Source organism: Pogonomyrmex barbatus, unplaced genomic scaffold (assembly GCF_055798465.1).
Source record: "Pogonomyrmex barbatus isolate J1 unplaced genomic scaffold, ASM5579846v1 scaffold20, whole genome shotgun sequence".
In the NCBI taxonomy this organism is placed as follows: domain Eukaryota; kingdom Metazoa; phylum Arthropoda; class Insecta; order Hymenoptera; family Formicidae; genus Pogonomyrmex; species Pogonomyrmex barbatus.
In genome coordinates, this window is record NW_028297117.1 from 2,739,363 (window position 1) to 2,753,324 (window position 13,962).

Consider the following 13,962-nt stretch of genomic DNA (forward strand, 5'->3'; position numbering starts at 1 on the left):
GACCAAGATTAGAAACGACCGGCGAGCCTGAAATCTTACACAACGAGATGTAAAAGATATTTCAATTTAATTATCATGGGATAAGCGTTATGTAATTAAAATAATTGTTATACGCACGCGGGATGATATCGGGAATATCTTTCTAATAACCGAGACATCTCGGAAATCGCTTTCATAGCTGAAGCATAATAATCAATGTCTGTAAGAATCATTGTAACAGTCACATGCTGTAATGTTGCATCATACCACGAAACTATCGTAGTAGAATGACTGGCGGTATAGTGGAGGAGCATCTCGACGCCCTCTCCTCTCTTCCTGGAAATGCAACATGGTCAGAGGAGACCCGACCACAAAATCTCCCGGGTCTCGAGCTCCCTTCGCGTATTCCCGAAAGGGAGACAGACGAGGAGAAAGGGAGGGTACGCCAGCCACCCCACATATGCGCGCCAGTAATATTGGGGTCGTCCCCTATTCCCGAGCCGAATGCCGCTGTAAAAAGGATCATTATAGCAACGGTGGTGGCGTCGGACGGACGGATAGACGAACGAGAGCGTATAGCACGCATTATATAGCACAGATAGCGCGTACTATAGCGTATTAGCGGCCGCGCCGAGAGACGGGCCCCCCCCCCCCCCTCCTTTGTTGGGTATCCTTTTCCGTACACAGACTGATCCTCCTTCCCCCTTTTCCCCCTGGCCCCTCTTCTCTGCCATTTCATCCGCCGCTCTGTCGGTCCCTTGGTACCCTCGCTGTGCCCCCTGTCGTCCCCTACGTCCCTTCATGGTCGCCCCTTCCCCCTTAACGATACAACAAACAACCGCGACTTCTCGTCAGTTGCCGCTCAAAATATCGCCACGCGTGTGCGTATGCACGTAGAGATATTCACGCACGCACGCACGCACGCCGGCACTCCATGCCGCGATTGTCTCACGGTAGTTCTGTGAGAAAAAAAAAATCCGAAGAGAGGGAGGAGGCAGCGATTTATTTCCTCCACGAGAGAGAGAGAGGAGCAGAAGACGGGGCACCTAGAGCGACGTGCCTCGTCGCTGCACAATTTTGTTTCGCATCGTGCGTGCATGGAGGCTCGCGTGGGGAGGGGAGAAGGCTTTGTCAGAAAGGGAGATGGAGCAAGAGTGAGAGAAAGAGAGAGAGAGAGAGAACGATAGAGTGGGGAGGGGGGGAGCCGGGTGCGATTGACAGTTGGTAGTTAGTGTCGCTTCCTCGATACGCGACGGCGGTGTACGGCCGCATTGCGTTCGCAACCGTGGCTCGAGTTTTCAACGGGGGAATATCGAAGGGAAACGAGAGGAGAGGCAGGGGGAAGAAGCGTATCCTCGGGAAGGGTACGCTTACGAAGCTCCTCGCGGCCTTAGCTCTCCCGCGTCCTTAATCCCGCAAACGCGAAGGGATCGTTGGGATCGAGAGTAATCGGTTGAAAAATCGGGACGCCAAGGAAGAAGGAAGTCGGCAGGATCGTAGGAAGTCAGAACATCATGTTTGTCTACGTGTCTACGCGGCTGAGGTGCTAACAGAACACGCGAATTCTATGGATAATTGCTGAAGAATTTATTCGAGAAGAACACCGGTCTAGTTGTTGGGAAATAACTGAGGAATTTTTCGAATAATTTATCCCAGAAGAGATTCTGGGAAAGGATAATCATCGAGAAGAGGCGAGGGGGGCGGGGGGAAAGAGAAAATTAAGGAGCTATCACGACGAGACTAAGACGCGGAAGCGATCTCTCCTGGGAAGGATTCGAGAAAACGGAAGACGCGACCTGCACCTCGTGCTCTCCCCCTCTTCTTCCTCATCCTTCTCCTTTTTTCCGCGCAACGGCGCTTCTATTGCCAGCTCGCTAAACGATTCACGCGGGCGCTCGAGCCGCCGATCTCTTCGCCGCAGGAGGAACTGGAACACGTCGAGGACTCGTCGGGAACTCGTCCAGCGTGGTTCGGTGACCGATCTCGCACGGAGAGTCGAGAGAAAGAAGGACCCCCGGCGGGGATAGAGGGTTACAGAGAAAGAGAGGACCGCGTGAAAGAAGGACATCGAAGGAGAGAGAGAAAGAGAGGGAGAAGGCGGGAAAGAGAAGGAAGGAGTGACAGAGAGGGGGCAATAGAGCAGGAAAGCGAAGCGGCTCGGCGCCGGAGAGAAGGCGAGACGGGCGAAGGAGGAGAAAAAAGGAGGGAGAGGTAGAGAGGCACGCCGCGTGGACACCGTGCACGCTCGTGTCTCTCTCTCGTTTCGTTTTGCTGCTTTCGTTCGCGCGAGAGCGCGGTGGATGAGCTACGCTCGTTAGTGCCGGTTGACGGTACGTCCTCGTGGTCGCGCGTGAGTCGCCGTTAAAATTCGTAATCCCTCGGAAGAAGAGAGGTGACCTCGCGCGCGCTTTCCTCGAGGATCACACGTGTTTGTTGGTGGTGTCGGCGTGGGAAGTGGCCGGCGCGCGGCAACGGCAACGGCAACGGGAGCGGCGTCAACGGCAACGACGGCGGCAGCCCGAGGTGACGCGGTTGATCCTCGTCGTTGTTCTCCTTCGTGGACGTCGTTCCTCGTCGTGACTCGGATAACAAGACACCGCCGCGATCATGCACAAGCTACTGGGAGGGCTGACCAAGTACCTGAAACGGCAGGAGATCGTCACGGACTCTATGGTGTTTCGTATGCACAACCACTTCACTACGGTGTTGCTGTTCACATGTTCGATGCTGATCACGGCCACCCAGTACGTCGGTAATCCGATCTCCTGCATCGTCCAGGGCCTACCCACGCACGTCATCAACACTTACTGCTGGATAACGTCCACGTTCACCATGCCGGACGCGTTCAATCGACAGGTGTGTGATTTTCGATTGTAACGATCGTATATTCTGATGTTCGCGACGAGCATAATCGCTCCCACTCTTCTTTGACTCTCTCTCTCTCTCTCTCTCTCTCTCTCTCTCTCTCTCTCTCTCTCTCTCTATCTCTGTCTGTCAATCTCACACACAAATCAATGTGGATCATTATAGATCGAGAATGTCACAGTAATTATGATAAAATCGTTTGAAATTATTTGCACATTAGAAAAAAATCTCTATGTGTCAAGGTAAACGACATCAAAGAAGATCTTTGTTTATAAGTTTGTCAATGAAACATAGCACGAACGAGACTACTTTTGCAACGTTAGTTTAATTTCTGTTAGGATAGGATATTTCTTTTACATTCTGATTTATTTTACATTTGGTCATACATTTAAATGCGAGCCAAGTTTGTCGAGAATAAAATTTCCTATTACAAATCTATTATGAAATATCTGTTTAAATTTATTTTTAATTCGCTCACAAATCACTAATTTTCTAACTCTGTATTTCATTAACAAAAATTAATCTGATTAATACCACTACAGTATAGTTAATATTACTGTATTACAATAGCGCGTTTCATCGCATTTACGATGAATTCCTGGCTGAATCATTACATGATATTTTTCTGTTTGCGAATAGATTATTTAAAAATTATAAAAAGGTCTTCATGGCCATTGTGTGTTGATTTACTCTGTAAATATCCTGTGAAAGTTGTTTCATGACAAAAAGAACGACTAATGAACCAATTGATTATATAACTGCGTTGATAATAATACATTTTTAATTATTTAGAAAGTTATATAGAAAATTTAATATTTTTTAATAGTTTTTAATATTTTTTTTAAATATATATTTATCTTATACTTATAATTTAATTATGACATGCCTCGGAATAACTTTTTCATTTAGTATATAAATATTTAGCCATATTTTATCTTGCGCAATATCTATTACCTTGATTGTTATACAATAGACGTTGTTCTATCTATTTTATTGACATTCGCGCGCAAAAGTTATATATGCGAAACACTATATATCGCAAAGTTATCGTGTATGGAAATCAAATACTGATTGAATACTGACTAGTCAGCTGACGACTTATCAAACCGGAGCTTTGGGCACAAATGTAATTCTATCAGTAGTTTCTAGAAAGCTGTACATTTTTTCAAAATCACTCCATACTCGTTTGACAGTTTATTATTTAGCCATTCTAGATTATTAGCCGTTCTAGCTCGAGATATATCGCAACTTCCGTATTACATCATTCCATATATAATATTGCTTTCGATATGTGATATTGCTATGTGGTTAAGAGAGGTTTGTCACGTTTTATAGCTTTGATCCAATAGGAGGTCGGCAACAAGTACCGTAATCAGTATTCGATTTCCATACGTGATAAAGAATCGATATACGATTTCGTGTATCGAGCACCTTTCATGCGTGAATTTTGAAGGTGGCTCTGTAAACGTAATAAACGGTTGCGCGAATTTCATTACTGTCGATAATTTAAAATCAAGTATTCGAAGTGTTATTCGAATTTCACAAATGAAATATGAAAGTCAGTATTTTTTCTCGGAAAGCAATTTTTTCGAAGAGCAGATGCGCAAAGATAAATATAGTGGCTGGTTTATGGCTAATGGGGCGGAAATAATTGATCTAAGATCTGTATGTTGGAAATGTTGGAAATCGTGTAATTGAAATATGTGAGATAAATTTGAATTTCGCACGATGTTGCTTCATATAATAATAATTGTAATGATTATGATAATAATATAGAGAGATCGATGCAAAATCAATGAAATATCTTCTTTGTATGTATTACATTAATTGCACTAAAATTTATGCGTATAAATATTAAAGAAATCGTATAAAAGCAAAAGGATTAACATAGACGTGAGTATACGTTCCTGGTGTTTTTGTCAATAACTCTCTTGCGAGCTGTACTTTGAAATTTGGTCGTCAACGTATTTATAGATGTGTAAATTGCAGCTGCCTTTGCGAATGGAAAAAACGGCGATAAAAATTATCATATTGATTACTGTGCAGATTTTCTCTCGATCACCTTTGCAGGAAGTTAAATTTTTTTTTATATTCGTTGCTGCGATCGATATAATTGCAATTTTTAACAAATTATATTCACCACCTCGTTTGATTAATTCAACCACAAGACCAGTCTTAAGATACATAAATTACGGGAATATCAAGAAAATAGGCATCGTGACGTATCGACTTTTAATAACCTCATTAGAATAGCTCGTTTTTCGTGATATCGTGATCGAAGAAATGTTAATATAAAGAAAAAAAAAAAAATATAGTTCGTAGTATTTTCAACGTTGCGTGTTCCTCCTGTAAATGAATTGCGTGCAACGCGCGCATTTCATCCTTCGGAATTGTTTTGTCAAGCGTAAATGGTTTCTCATCGAGAAAACGCTTGCGAAGCGTTTCAGCCGCGCGCGCGCGCGCGAGAGAGAGAGAGAGAGAGAGAGACACTGCTTAGTGTCAACTGCGAAGGCCTATTATAAATGCCATTGTTGACTTCTAATAAAACAATCTGGGGGAGGTGAAGGGGAAGGGGCGAGATTTCTCGTTATCGACATCTAAGGAGGGTCAAATGATTTTATCGCGCGTCGAATGCACACAGCGTGGTGTCATTGTTATCATCGTCGCATAGCTCAAGTCTCGTGTTTCCGCAGATCGGCCTGGAGATTGCCCATCCAGGAGTGGCCAACGACTTCGGGGATGTCGACGCGAGGAAATACTACACGTACTATCAGTGGGTCTGTTTTGTGCTGTTCTTCCAGGTAAGCATGCCCCTCCCCCCCCCTCCCTTCCTCCCTATCGCCGATCTCGGCACACGTGCGACGAGCGGCGTACGCGCAAAAAGGAGGACTTGAGGTCTCCTCGGTGTTATCTCTTCTTCATGCTCGTCCGCTCGTCTTTTCGCTGATCCCATGCTTACCCTTTATGTCTGGCGGTCGACTGCGACGACCCACGTGCGGACGACTCGTGCGTGGGAGGTCGCGCGGTCGTCCTAACATTCGTCCGCCGAAGATTAGTATAATTAGAATTGCGAGAGACGGATTGTTTGAAAAGGGGGATAAGTAAGTCTTCACTCTGTTTTCAAACACCTTCTGGTTTTGCGCCTCAATATAAAAATACTGCAAAAGAAGATGGTATCCAACTTGTGAGTCCACTTCCACGGTCTTGATAGATTTTGTATAATTATATTGTGCAGAGTTGACTAATATATATTAATTTTATCTATTTATTTATTTATTTATTTAATACCCCCTTTTTTTGTCGACAGGCGGTTTTGTGTTACATACCGCAATGGCTATGGAGCTTCTGGGAAGGCGGCCTGATGCAGGCACTGGTCATGGGAATGAATTGTGGCATGGACAGTAAGGAAAATATAGCGAAGAAGAAAAATACCCTTATGGAATACTTGATACTGCACATAAGGGTAAGAATGCGAGCAAATCAATTTTATCTTTATCTAATCAATTTAATTGAAGAAATTTCAACTAGATAAAAGTTAGCAAGGCAATTAGTAAGGAAAAGTTTTGAAGAGATAGAAGCTGATTCATTTAATTGGTATCTCATCACTTTTGGTGGTCGCTGATAATCACTGGTTTATGTTTCAATAACATCGCACTTGTCACGACTATCGTTAGCCATCGTGTTCTCGCGTTAGAATGTTTTCAAAACATCCTGGAAGATTAGATTCAGCCTTACAGATAATGGAATTTTAATTATTAAAAAGAGCAGTGCTTATAGCAGAGTTAATAATTATCTATTATTCAAGGATAAGTATGATCTCATCTCATAAGATTTTATAAACATTTTGATTTTACGTAAAATACGTAGTGATTTCAAATCTAAATTCTTTTTGAATGCGATCGAACTTTTTTTTATAACGTAAGTAAATTTTAATTTAAATTCTTCTTAGACATAATGTTAATAATAATGAAACTAGGTTGCATTATGCTACATTTACTTGATAAATAGATTATGCTAGATGTCGCGATGCCGCTTAAGCGGAATGTTGGAGGACGACCAAGAAGGCAAAGGGGGCATATACAATGAGAGGGAGACGACCGCGTTAAGTCCAATTCGTCCTCGTTGAGTCCAATTTGCCTTAATTCAACGATGAATTGTGCTTACAGAGTCACAACACGTACGTGTATCGGTACTTCGCCTGCGAGATTCTGTGTCTTATCAACATAGTCGGCCAACTTTATTTGATGAATCGATTCTTCGACGGTGAATTTCTCAGTTATGGTCTACGAGTACTGCAATTCTCAGACACGCCACAGGAAGAACGAATCGACCCCATGGTCTATGTGTTTCCTCGTGTTACCAAATGTATATTCCACAAATACGGAGCTTCGGGCACGATACAACAGCACGATTCTCTTTGTATTCTGCCGCTGAACATCGTCAATGAGAAAACATACATCTTCATTTGGTTCTGGTTTTTCATACTGGCCATCATGTTAGTCTTTCTGTTGATCTATCGAGTGGTGATTATTTCCGCGCCGATGATACGAGCAAGACTGTTGCACCTCTCGACGAGAATGTTACCTATCGAGATTTGCCAGAGTGTCAGCAAAAAGGTTGACCTTGGCGACTGGTGGATACTTTATATCCTCTCGAGTAATATGGACTCGCTTCTCTACAAGGATTTTCTTATGGAGTTCACGAAGAAAATGGGTAATACCGTCTCGAAGTCCGTGTCCGCGTAAGTGCGAGATCTTTAGACATGCAGCTTGCGCTGTGTATATATATATATATATATATATATATATATATATATATATACATATATATAGTATGAGAATTATTTAGTTTAAATACATGGACTGATTCGCACCTCGCGGCGCGCTTCTCTTTATCTTTTGCGCGTTCTTGCGAATATCTTCGCACTAGGATTTAGTTATAGACATAACTCGTATACCATGTATTGTAACGACATGCAGCCTTATATATTATATATGCGAAAGGAATTGAGATTGGACTTTAATTTTGTTTCTATAGACAATATGTAGAATTTATTCTAACTTTTAAAAACTGCGTACGAATAAATACAAAGAAATGTGTCTCTATTGATTAATTTTGTTTGTATCATTGCTATTTTGTTTTAACTATTTGTTTATTTAAAAGTTAGAAGAATATTCTGAACCATGTTTAAAATAATTAATCTTTCCCAAGCGATTATTTCTAGACATATGCTTAATATGCTTAATACATATATACATACAGCCATACATACATGCATACATATATATGTATATATTTATATATGTATGTATATATATATATGTATATATATAAATAGCTGCTAATTTTTATCATTCTTTACCAAAAAGATTTATATTGCATGTATATCCATAGTTGTTTTTGCTCAAGTGGATAATTCAATCAATATATCTTATGATATATTAATAAAGTCTTGGAAAAGATTAATACAGTAATTTTATACTCACAATCAGTCTCATATGAATGAGATTTTTTATTGAAATAGTTTTATATCTAGAATATTTAAGTATGTGAAACTAAATGTAGAGAGACAACATTCGAAGAAGAAATTAGCTCGAAATATGATATTAACATAATTTTATTAGTATGGGCGCGAATGTGGATAAAATTTAGCTCAATTGTTCACAGCATTCATTATGTAATAGATATATAAAGGGTATTCTGATTTTAATTAAATTTTTTTTCATTCAAACAATTGACGCGAAAAAAAGAAAAGATCTTTTGCTTTTAAAACCATTGAAAGCAAATTAATTTTTTTTCTTTCAGCTATCACTATTTCATATATCTTTTTTTTTAAATTAAGATAATATAATTTAATATTATAATTTTTAATTAATTCAAGATGTAAACCTCGAATTATATTGTTGATATTTGACAATTCTTTTCAGTCTTGTTCTCATGTATAAAAAAGCAAAGATAGAATTTCATCAACACTACGTTAGTGAATCGAATAGTTTTCATATCGCTTTATTAACAATTACTTTAGTATAACTATAAAAGACAGTTATATTATCTTTATCATAGTTTGCCGGTTGCTCAAAGAGTATCGACTTTTATTTCCTTCTTATAGTCGCGTTCGAGAATTCGGTTCGTCGGTCGTGATGACCTTGAAAAAAAGTGCAGCGTGCAATCTAATTGTTAACATCGGATTAAGCGATTTCCGTTGCTTGTCTGCATAAAATGACCGAATGAAGTTGCAATTTATCGTGACGTGCACGTTACGAACCTGTCGCGACGTTTTCAGCGAACGTTTATCCATTCGACAGAACAAGCACTTTACGAATGCTGTACGCGTCATTGCTATTCCCTACACGTCAATTAAGGGAGAAGAGGCTACATTAGAAAAGTGCGTGATTTGACGTCACATATGAATCTCCGTTAGCTGTTATGTAGCGTGTCCTAGAACTCTCGACTTCAGTTTCAATGGCGAAGATAGGAACTAGGTTCATTTTTTCAATTGGTATTTCGTTAATTCGATTTTTTTATAATTGAATTTCTGTACAATTGACAAATCAAACACGATCGATATTTTGTATTGAAAAAATAACCACTGATGTCTTTTTGGAATTTTTGCTTAAGAGGAAAAATTTGACTCCAAATTCATTCTGTCGTCGAAATTAAAGTCGAGGGATTCCTGTACCGTCCAGTATATAATTTAAAACATATCTTTCTGACGCGAATTATTCTCGTCTATAAGATATTTTCGCTGCCAATCGATTGCGTCATCTTAGACCGCAAGAAAACCGCGTTATTTGCAATACGGCCTTAGCGTGATAGTTGTAATGCATACAGATTGCGAGGACCAAAAGTACCATAGGGAGAAATGTACGGCTTTTTTTAAGCTACTGTTTTAATAACTGCATCGAAATTTGTCGGTTATTAAATCGCAATTACGTCACATGTTTGTATTACCTTGTGTAAGATGTGATAAATAGTGATAACGATCTTGAGAGACTAAAAGTAGAAAACATTGTGTGAGAGAGGGAGAGAAAGAGAAAAATTTTAACGACGATATGCTCGTCTTCGAACGTCAGCGTATTTTACGCAAGATTTTTTGCCCGTTTGTGTTCCACGGACAACACGCTGTTGTCGGATAAGACTTCCACTCGGAATCGTGGATTCATTCGTTTGCAATTTCCTAGCATGTACTTTTTATTGTATCTACGAATAAAAATGTGAAAAGATTAAAGATTCTGAACGATCTAAACCAGAGTCTGTGGTTTTTCTGCCTTGAGCGTAAATGGGACAATGTGGAGATTTCAACGCGACGATCGTTACGCGATTCGCAGTAAAGGTCGCTCCACATCGCGTGACACATGGATCATATCTGGCTAAAGATTCGTAGGACTGACTATTTGCGACTGCTGAAATAGTTTAGGGTAAACTCTTATGACGCCATCTTTTTATATGGAACAGAAAAAGTTATGGGATATGATTCATAATATACTGACGTGATTTCTAGGGAGTCTGCTTATTGCGTCATGTTGCGGAATGTTGAGGCAGATATTAAAGTCATCATCATATTAAAATCATTCATAGAAGAATATTTACGAATATTTTTTTAATATGTTTAATACTTCATTTCTCTGATTATATATTGTAATGTTCAACTTTTTTAATTGACATTTAATTATAAATGTAAGTAAATTAAACGAGGAAAATAGTTATTAATTTTAATTGACTGATTTATATATTTTACTAGATTTTGACTTGATGAATAAATTAGAAATAAAAGCGAGCTTTTAATTTATGTAGAATCTATGTTTGTCAGATTTAAAATCTCCATTCTCATAAGAGTATCTTAGAGGAAAGTATTGCGTGTGCAGTATCGTTAAAAGACATTGTTAAAATTATTAATAAGATAATAAATGATTTTTTTGCATTTTGCTAGACCTAGGCGTGATACTTATTACTATTTATAGAGCATTTAATGTTTCTAGCATTCGCAATTAAGATAAACATCGCGTGCTCATACGATTCGATGACGCATTTTCTTCGTCTCTCTATGAATAAATTAAACCTCAAAACAACAGAGATAAGTTATGTGTTGCAAGAAGATTGAAACTAGACGGATGACTAAAATTCTAGAGAAAACGTTATATATAAATTAAAAAATATAAACTAACGTAAAATAAAATATTTATGTATTAAATTAATAATTAATTCAAACATGTTTGTTAAGCATCAGCTTTTCCTGGAGTACCCGGAAGTAATGTGTAGAATAAAATATTAAAGAATATTTCTTTAAAAAAAGAAGTATTTAAAAGAAAGTTATCTCGTGGGAAAAATAATATAAGTATTTGACATAGTAATTGACTGCATACTTTACTGATCTCTTATATATCCAATTAGTCTAATCTTTCATTACTTAATTTACTGTAATTTTCATATATCTCAAATATAATAATATCTACACACGTTCATAATTACATGATAAAGAAGTGAAGTTATTTACGCGCGGTAAAATACTTGATGCAAGAATTATTATTCGCAAGGTGCAATCGTGATTCGCACATGTTAAAAAGTAAGTAATAAAAAACAATGAGTCTTGTAGACTACGTCGTAATAATGACCGTGATACTGATGCTCCTCGTAATTATTAGCAATTCACACATCGTGAGAAATGAGAGAATTGCGAATAGAATTTACAGAGCTTTTCAAAATCAACTCAGATCAATCCATTAATGTGTGCCAAATTAGCCATAAAATTAATGTAATAAAAAATAATGTAAAATGAGATATGAACTTTTGAAATTAAATAATGCGAAATCAATCAACTAAATATTCTTAAATTTGCAATATTTAACTGATAGATATAATGATACATATGTGTTCATCAAAATAAAATTGATGTGTAACATAAATTTTTCTCTCAATCTAATTCTCTTATCAAAGATCCGGTTATTTAAATTTTTATTTCATAATTTCAATGTATTGTTTACGCATATTTTTAAAATAATTTAAACTTGTTTATTTATGACGCTTATTATTTTCATTCTTTGTAATCCTTATTTAACAATTTTGCATTATTAGATTTATTGCACTCTTAATAAATAAATAGAAAATTTATTTTTTTTTGTTGTTGCGTATTTTATATTTTTTGCATGTAAGATAAAAATTTTGAGCATGCACAAGAAAAATATGAAAGAGACAAATAAAATATACTCATATAAATACATATGTATAAAATAAATATATTTTTTTAGTTTTAAAAGCTTTAAATAGAAAACAACAATCTTTAATTCGTTCATTATTGTGCTTTTATATCAAAGATGTATGTGAATCATATTCTTATTCTTCTTAGACTAGATCTAATTCTTAGTCTTCATTCTTAGTCTTCTTAGTATTCTTAGATCTTTTTACTTTCACTCAAATAATTTTTGCATTATCGCCCGTTGAATATGTATGCATAAGATATGTAAATGTGTGTGAGCCCTGCAATGTAGTAAGCTCGGACTCATGGGTTTATTGAACCCAAGTGTGCGGCTCAGTTATTCCTGCGGTGAATAAAAAAGAATTACTTTTTATTACAAAAAAATCTATTATATAAATATCTTTATTGACAAAGATATTTATATAAAAATATAATAAAAAATCTTAGAAGTATATTACTTGCACTTATGTATACTTAATATTATGTATTTAATATGTACACAGCTTAATATATACATATATTTGAAGATATTTTATTAACCTTTTGTGGCCCTACATGGGTATTTCGAATTCGGTTTCTACTTATAGAAGTTTCTCAGCATGTTAGAGGATAATACTAATATACTACATTTTAGTTTCTTGCACAATGAAGTACAGATATTTGTTCTAGAAATTTGAAAGTATATCTGTGAATTTTTACAGATTTTTCGAATCAAAAGACTTTAAAAGACATGAAAAAAAGGGCCGACTCGAAAGTCCTATGTAAAGCCACATGTGGTGTTAGTCACATAAGCCACTAAGGATTAATAAACAATATTATCCCAAATAAGAAGGGAGGGTGTGCGTCACGGCGGGGCCCGACCACGAACCGGTGAAAATTCACAATTATTATTTTTGCGAAAAATATCACCTCGACCAGGAATCGAATCTGGATCTCTCCTGCTTACCGGACAGGCATCTTATCCTTTCGATCACAGAGGCATGTGATTATATTCGTCGCAATAACGTATTTAAAACAATACGTTAAACAGTCCAATGTCATACGCATATATACATATATTGTATTACAATACGCATATATACATGTACATACTCGAATCCTCACAACCGATATTCCAAAGCGATGTTGGTCTCTTGCTCGATGGACGCAGGTCGGAATGCAGCGGTGACACCCTCCAACGCCAGTGGCAAATATACAAATAATCCTCCTGGTGCGCGGCAGGAGAGATTGCACGAAGGCATCACGTTGTACACACGCGATCATTGCTTTGACATACAAAGTTGCACATGTATTGAAGCATATTCGGATATTCCGCGTACTCCGTCTCTAGATATTATGTATGTAATGATTATTAGCAGTGTTATAATTATCTCATTGAAAATATCTTATAATAAAATATATTGATTATGTATCTATATAATTATGTATATATATATATATATATATATATATATATACCTCACTCTCATATAGCCTGCGATGCGCATGTAAAGTGATGCACGGGCATATGGGACCTACTTTTTTAACACCGGTTCCGAACGGCAAATTTTTGAGGAGATTTCGGGAGCAAGAATATTTTCGTGGTTTGCCAGACCATCGAGAGGAGACACGAGCGTATGAAAATATTTTGAAATCCTACTCGAGAGACTCGAACCCGGAATCTCTAGAGTACTAAGAGTACCAATGTATCGTCTACTATACCACGCTCGCTCTCGTATATTATTATCATATATTAGAGTAAAATAATTGCTTATTGAATGAGGGCATAATTATTGCATTTGAATGACTTCAACAGAGTATACATACAATATATGTGAAGATTTAAACATATTAAAATTGTTAGAAAGAAGCTTTGAACAAATTGATTTATTGATTAATCTCGAAATTATTGTAATTGATTTTCAGCGTTCTTTTGTAATTTAAAA

At 37.5% G+C, this 13,962-nt stretch overlaps 1 protein-coding gene and 1 long non-coding RNA gene across 2 annotated transcripts; one reads left to right on the forward strand and one right to left on the reverse strand.

Annotated features, from left to right (window-relative positions):
* The first annotated feature begins 1,205 nt into the window (after nucleotides 1-1,205).
* On the forward strand, nucleotides 1,206-10,090 carry ogre (optic ganglion reduced). Its single transcript, XM_011641953.2, has 4 exons — nucleotides 1,206-2,835; nucleotides 5,538-5,645; nucleotides 6,152-6,307; nucleotides 7,011-10,090. Exons 1-4 carry the CDS (start codon nucleotides 2,587-2,589, stop codon nucleotides 7,587-7,589), a joined length of 1,092 nt encoding a protein of 363 aa, XP_011640255.2. The 5' UTR covers nucleotides 1,206-2,586; the 3' UTR covers nucleotides 7,590-10,090.
* A 2,149-nt stretch (nucleotides 10,091-12,239) lies between these two features.
* On the reverse strand, nucleotides 12,240-13,738 carry LOC148936544 (uncharacterized). Its single transcript, XR_016139464.1, has 2 exons — nucleotides 13,130-13,738; nucleotides 12,240-12,380 (listed from the first exon to the last, which is right to left on the reverse strand). It is a non-coding gene; the product is annotated as an uncharacterized LOC148936544 (long non-coding RNA).
* Nucleotides 13,739-13,962: the final 224 nt, after the last annotated feature.

Coding starts and splice junctions, on each gene's coding strand:
- ogre (XM_011641953.2), top strand. CDS start 2,587: ATGCACAAGCTACTGGGAGGGCTGACCAAGTACCTGAAACGGCAGGAG. Junction 5,646..6,151: donor GTTTTGTGCTGTTCTTCCAG/GTAAGCATGCCC, acceptor TTTTGTCGACAG/GCGGTTTTGTGTTACATACC. Junction 6,308..7,010: donor ACTTGATACTGCACATAAGG/GTAAGAATGCGA, acceptor TTGTGCTTACAG/AGTCACAACACGTACGTGTA.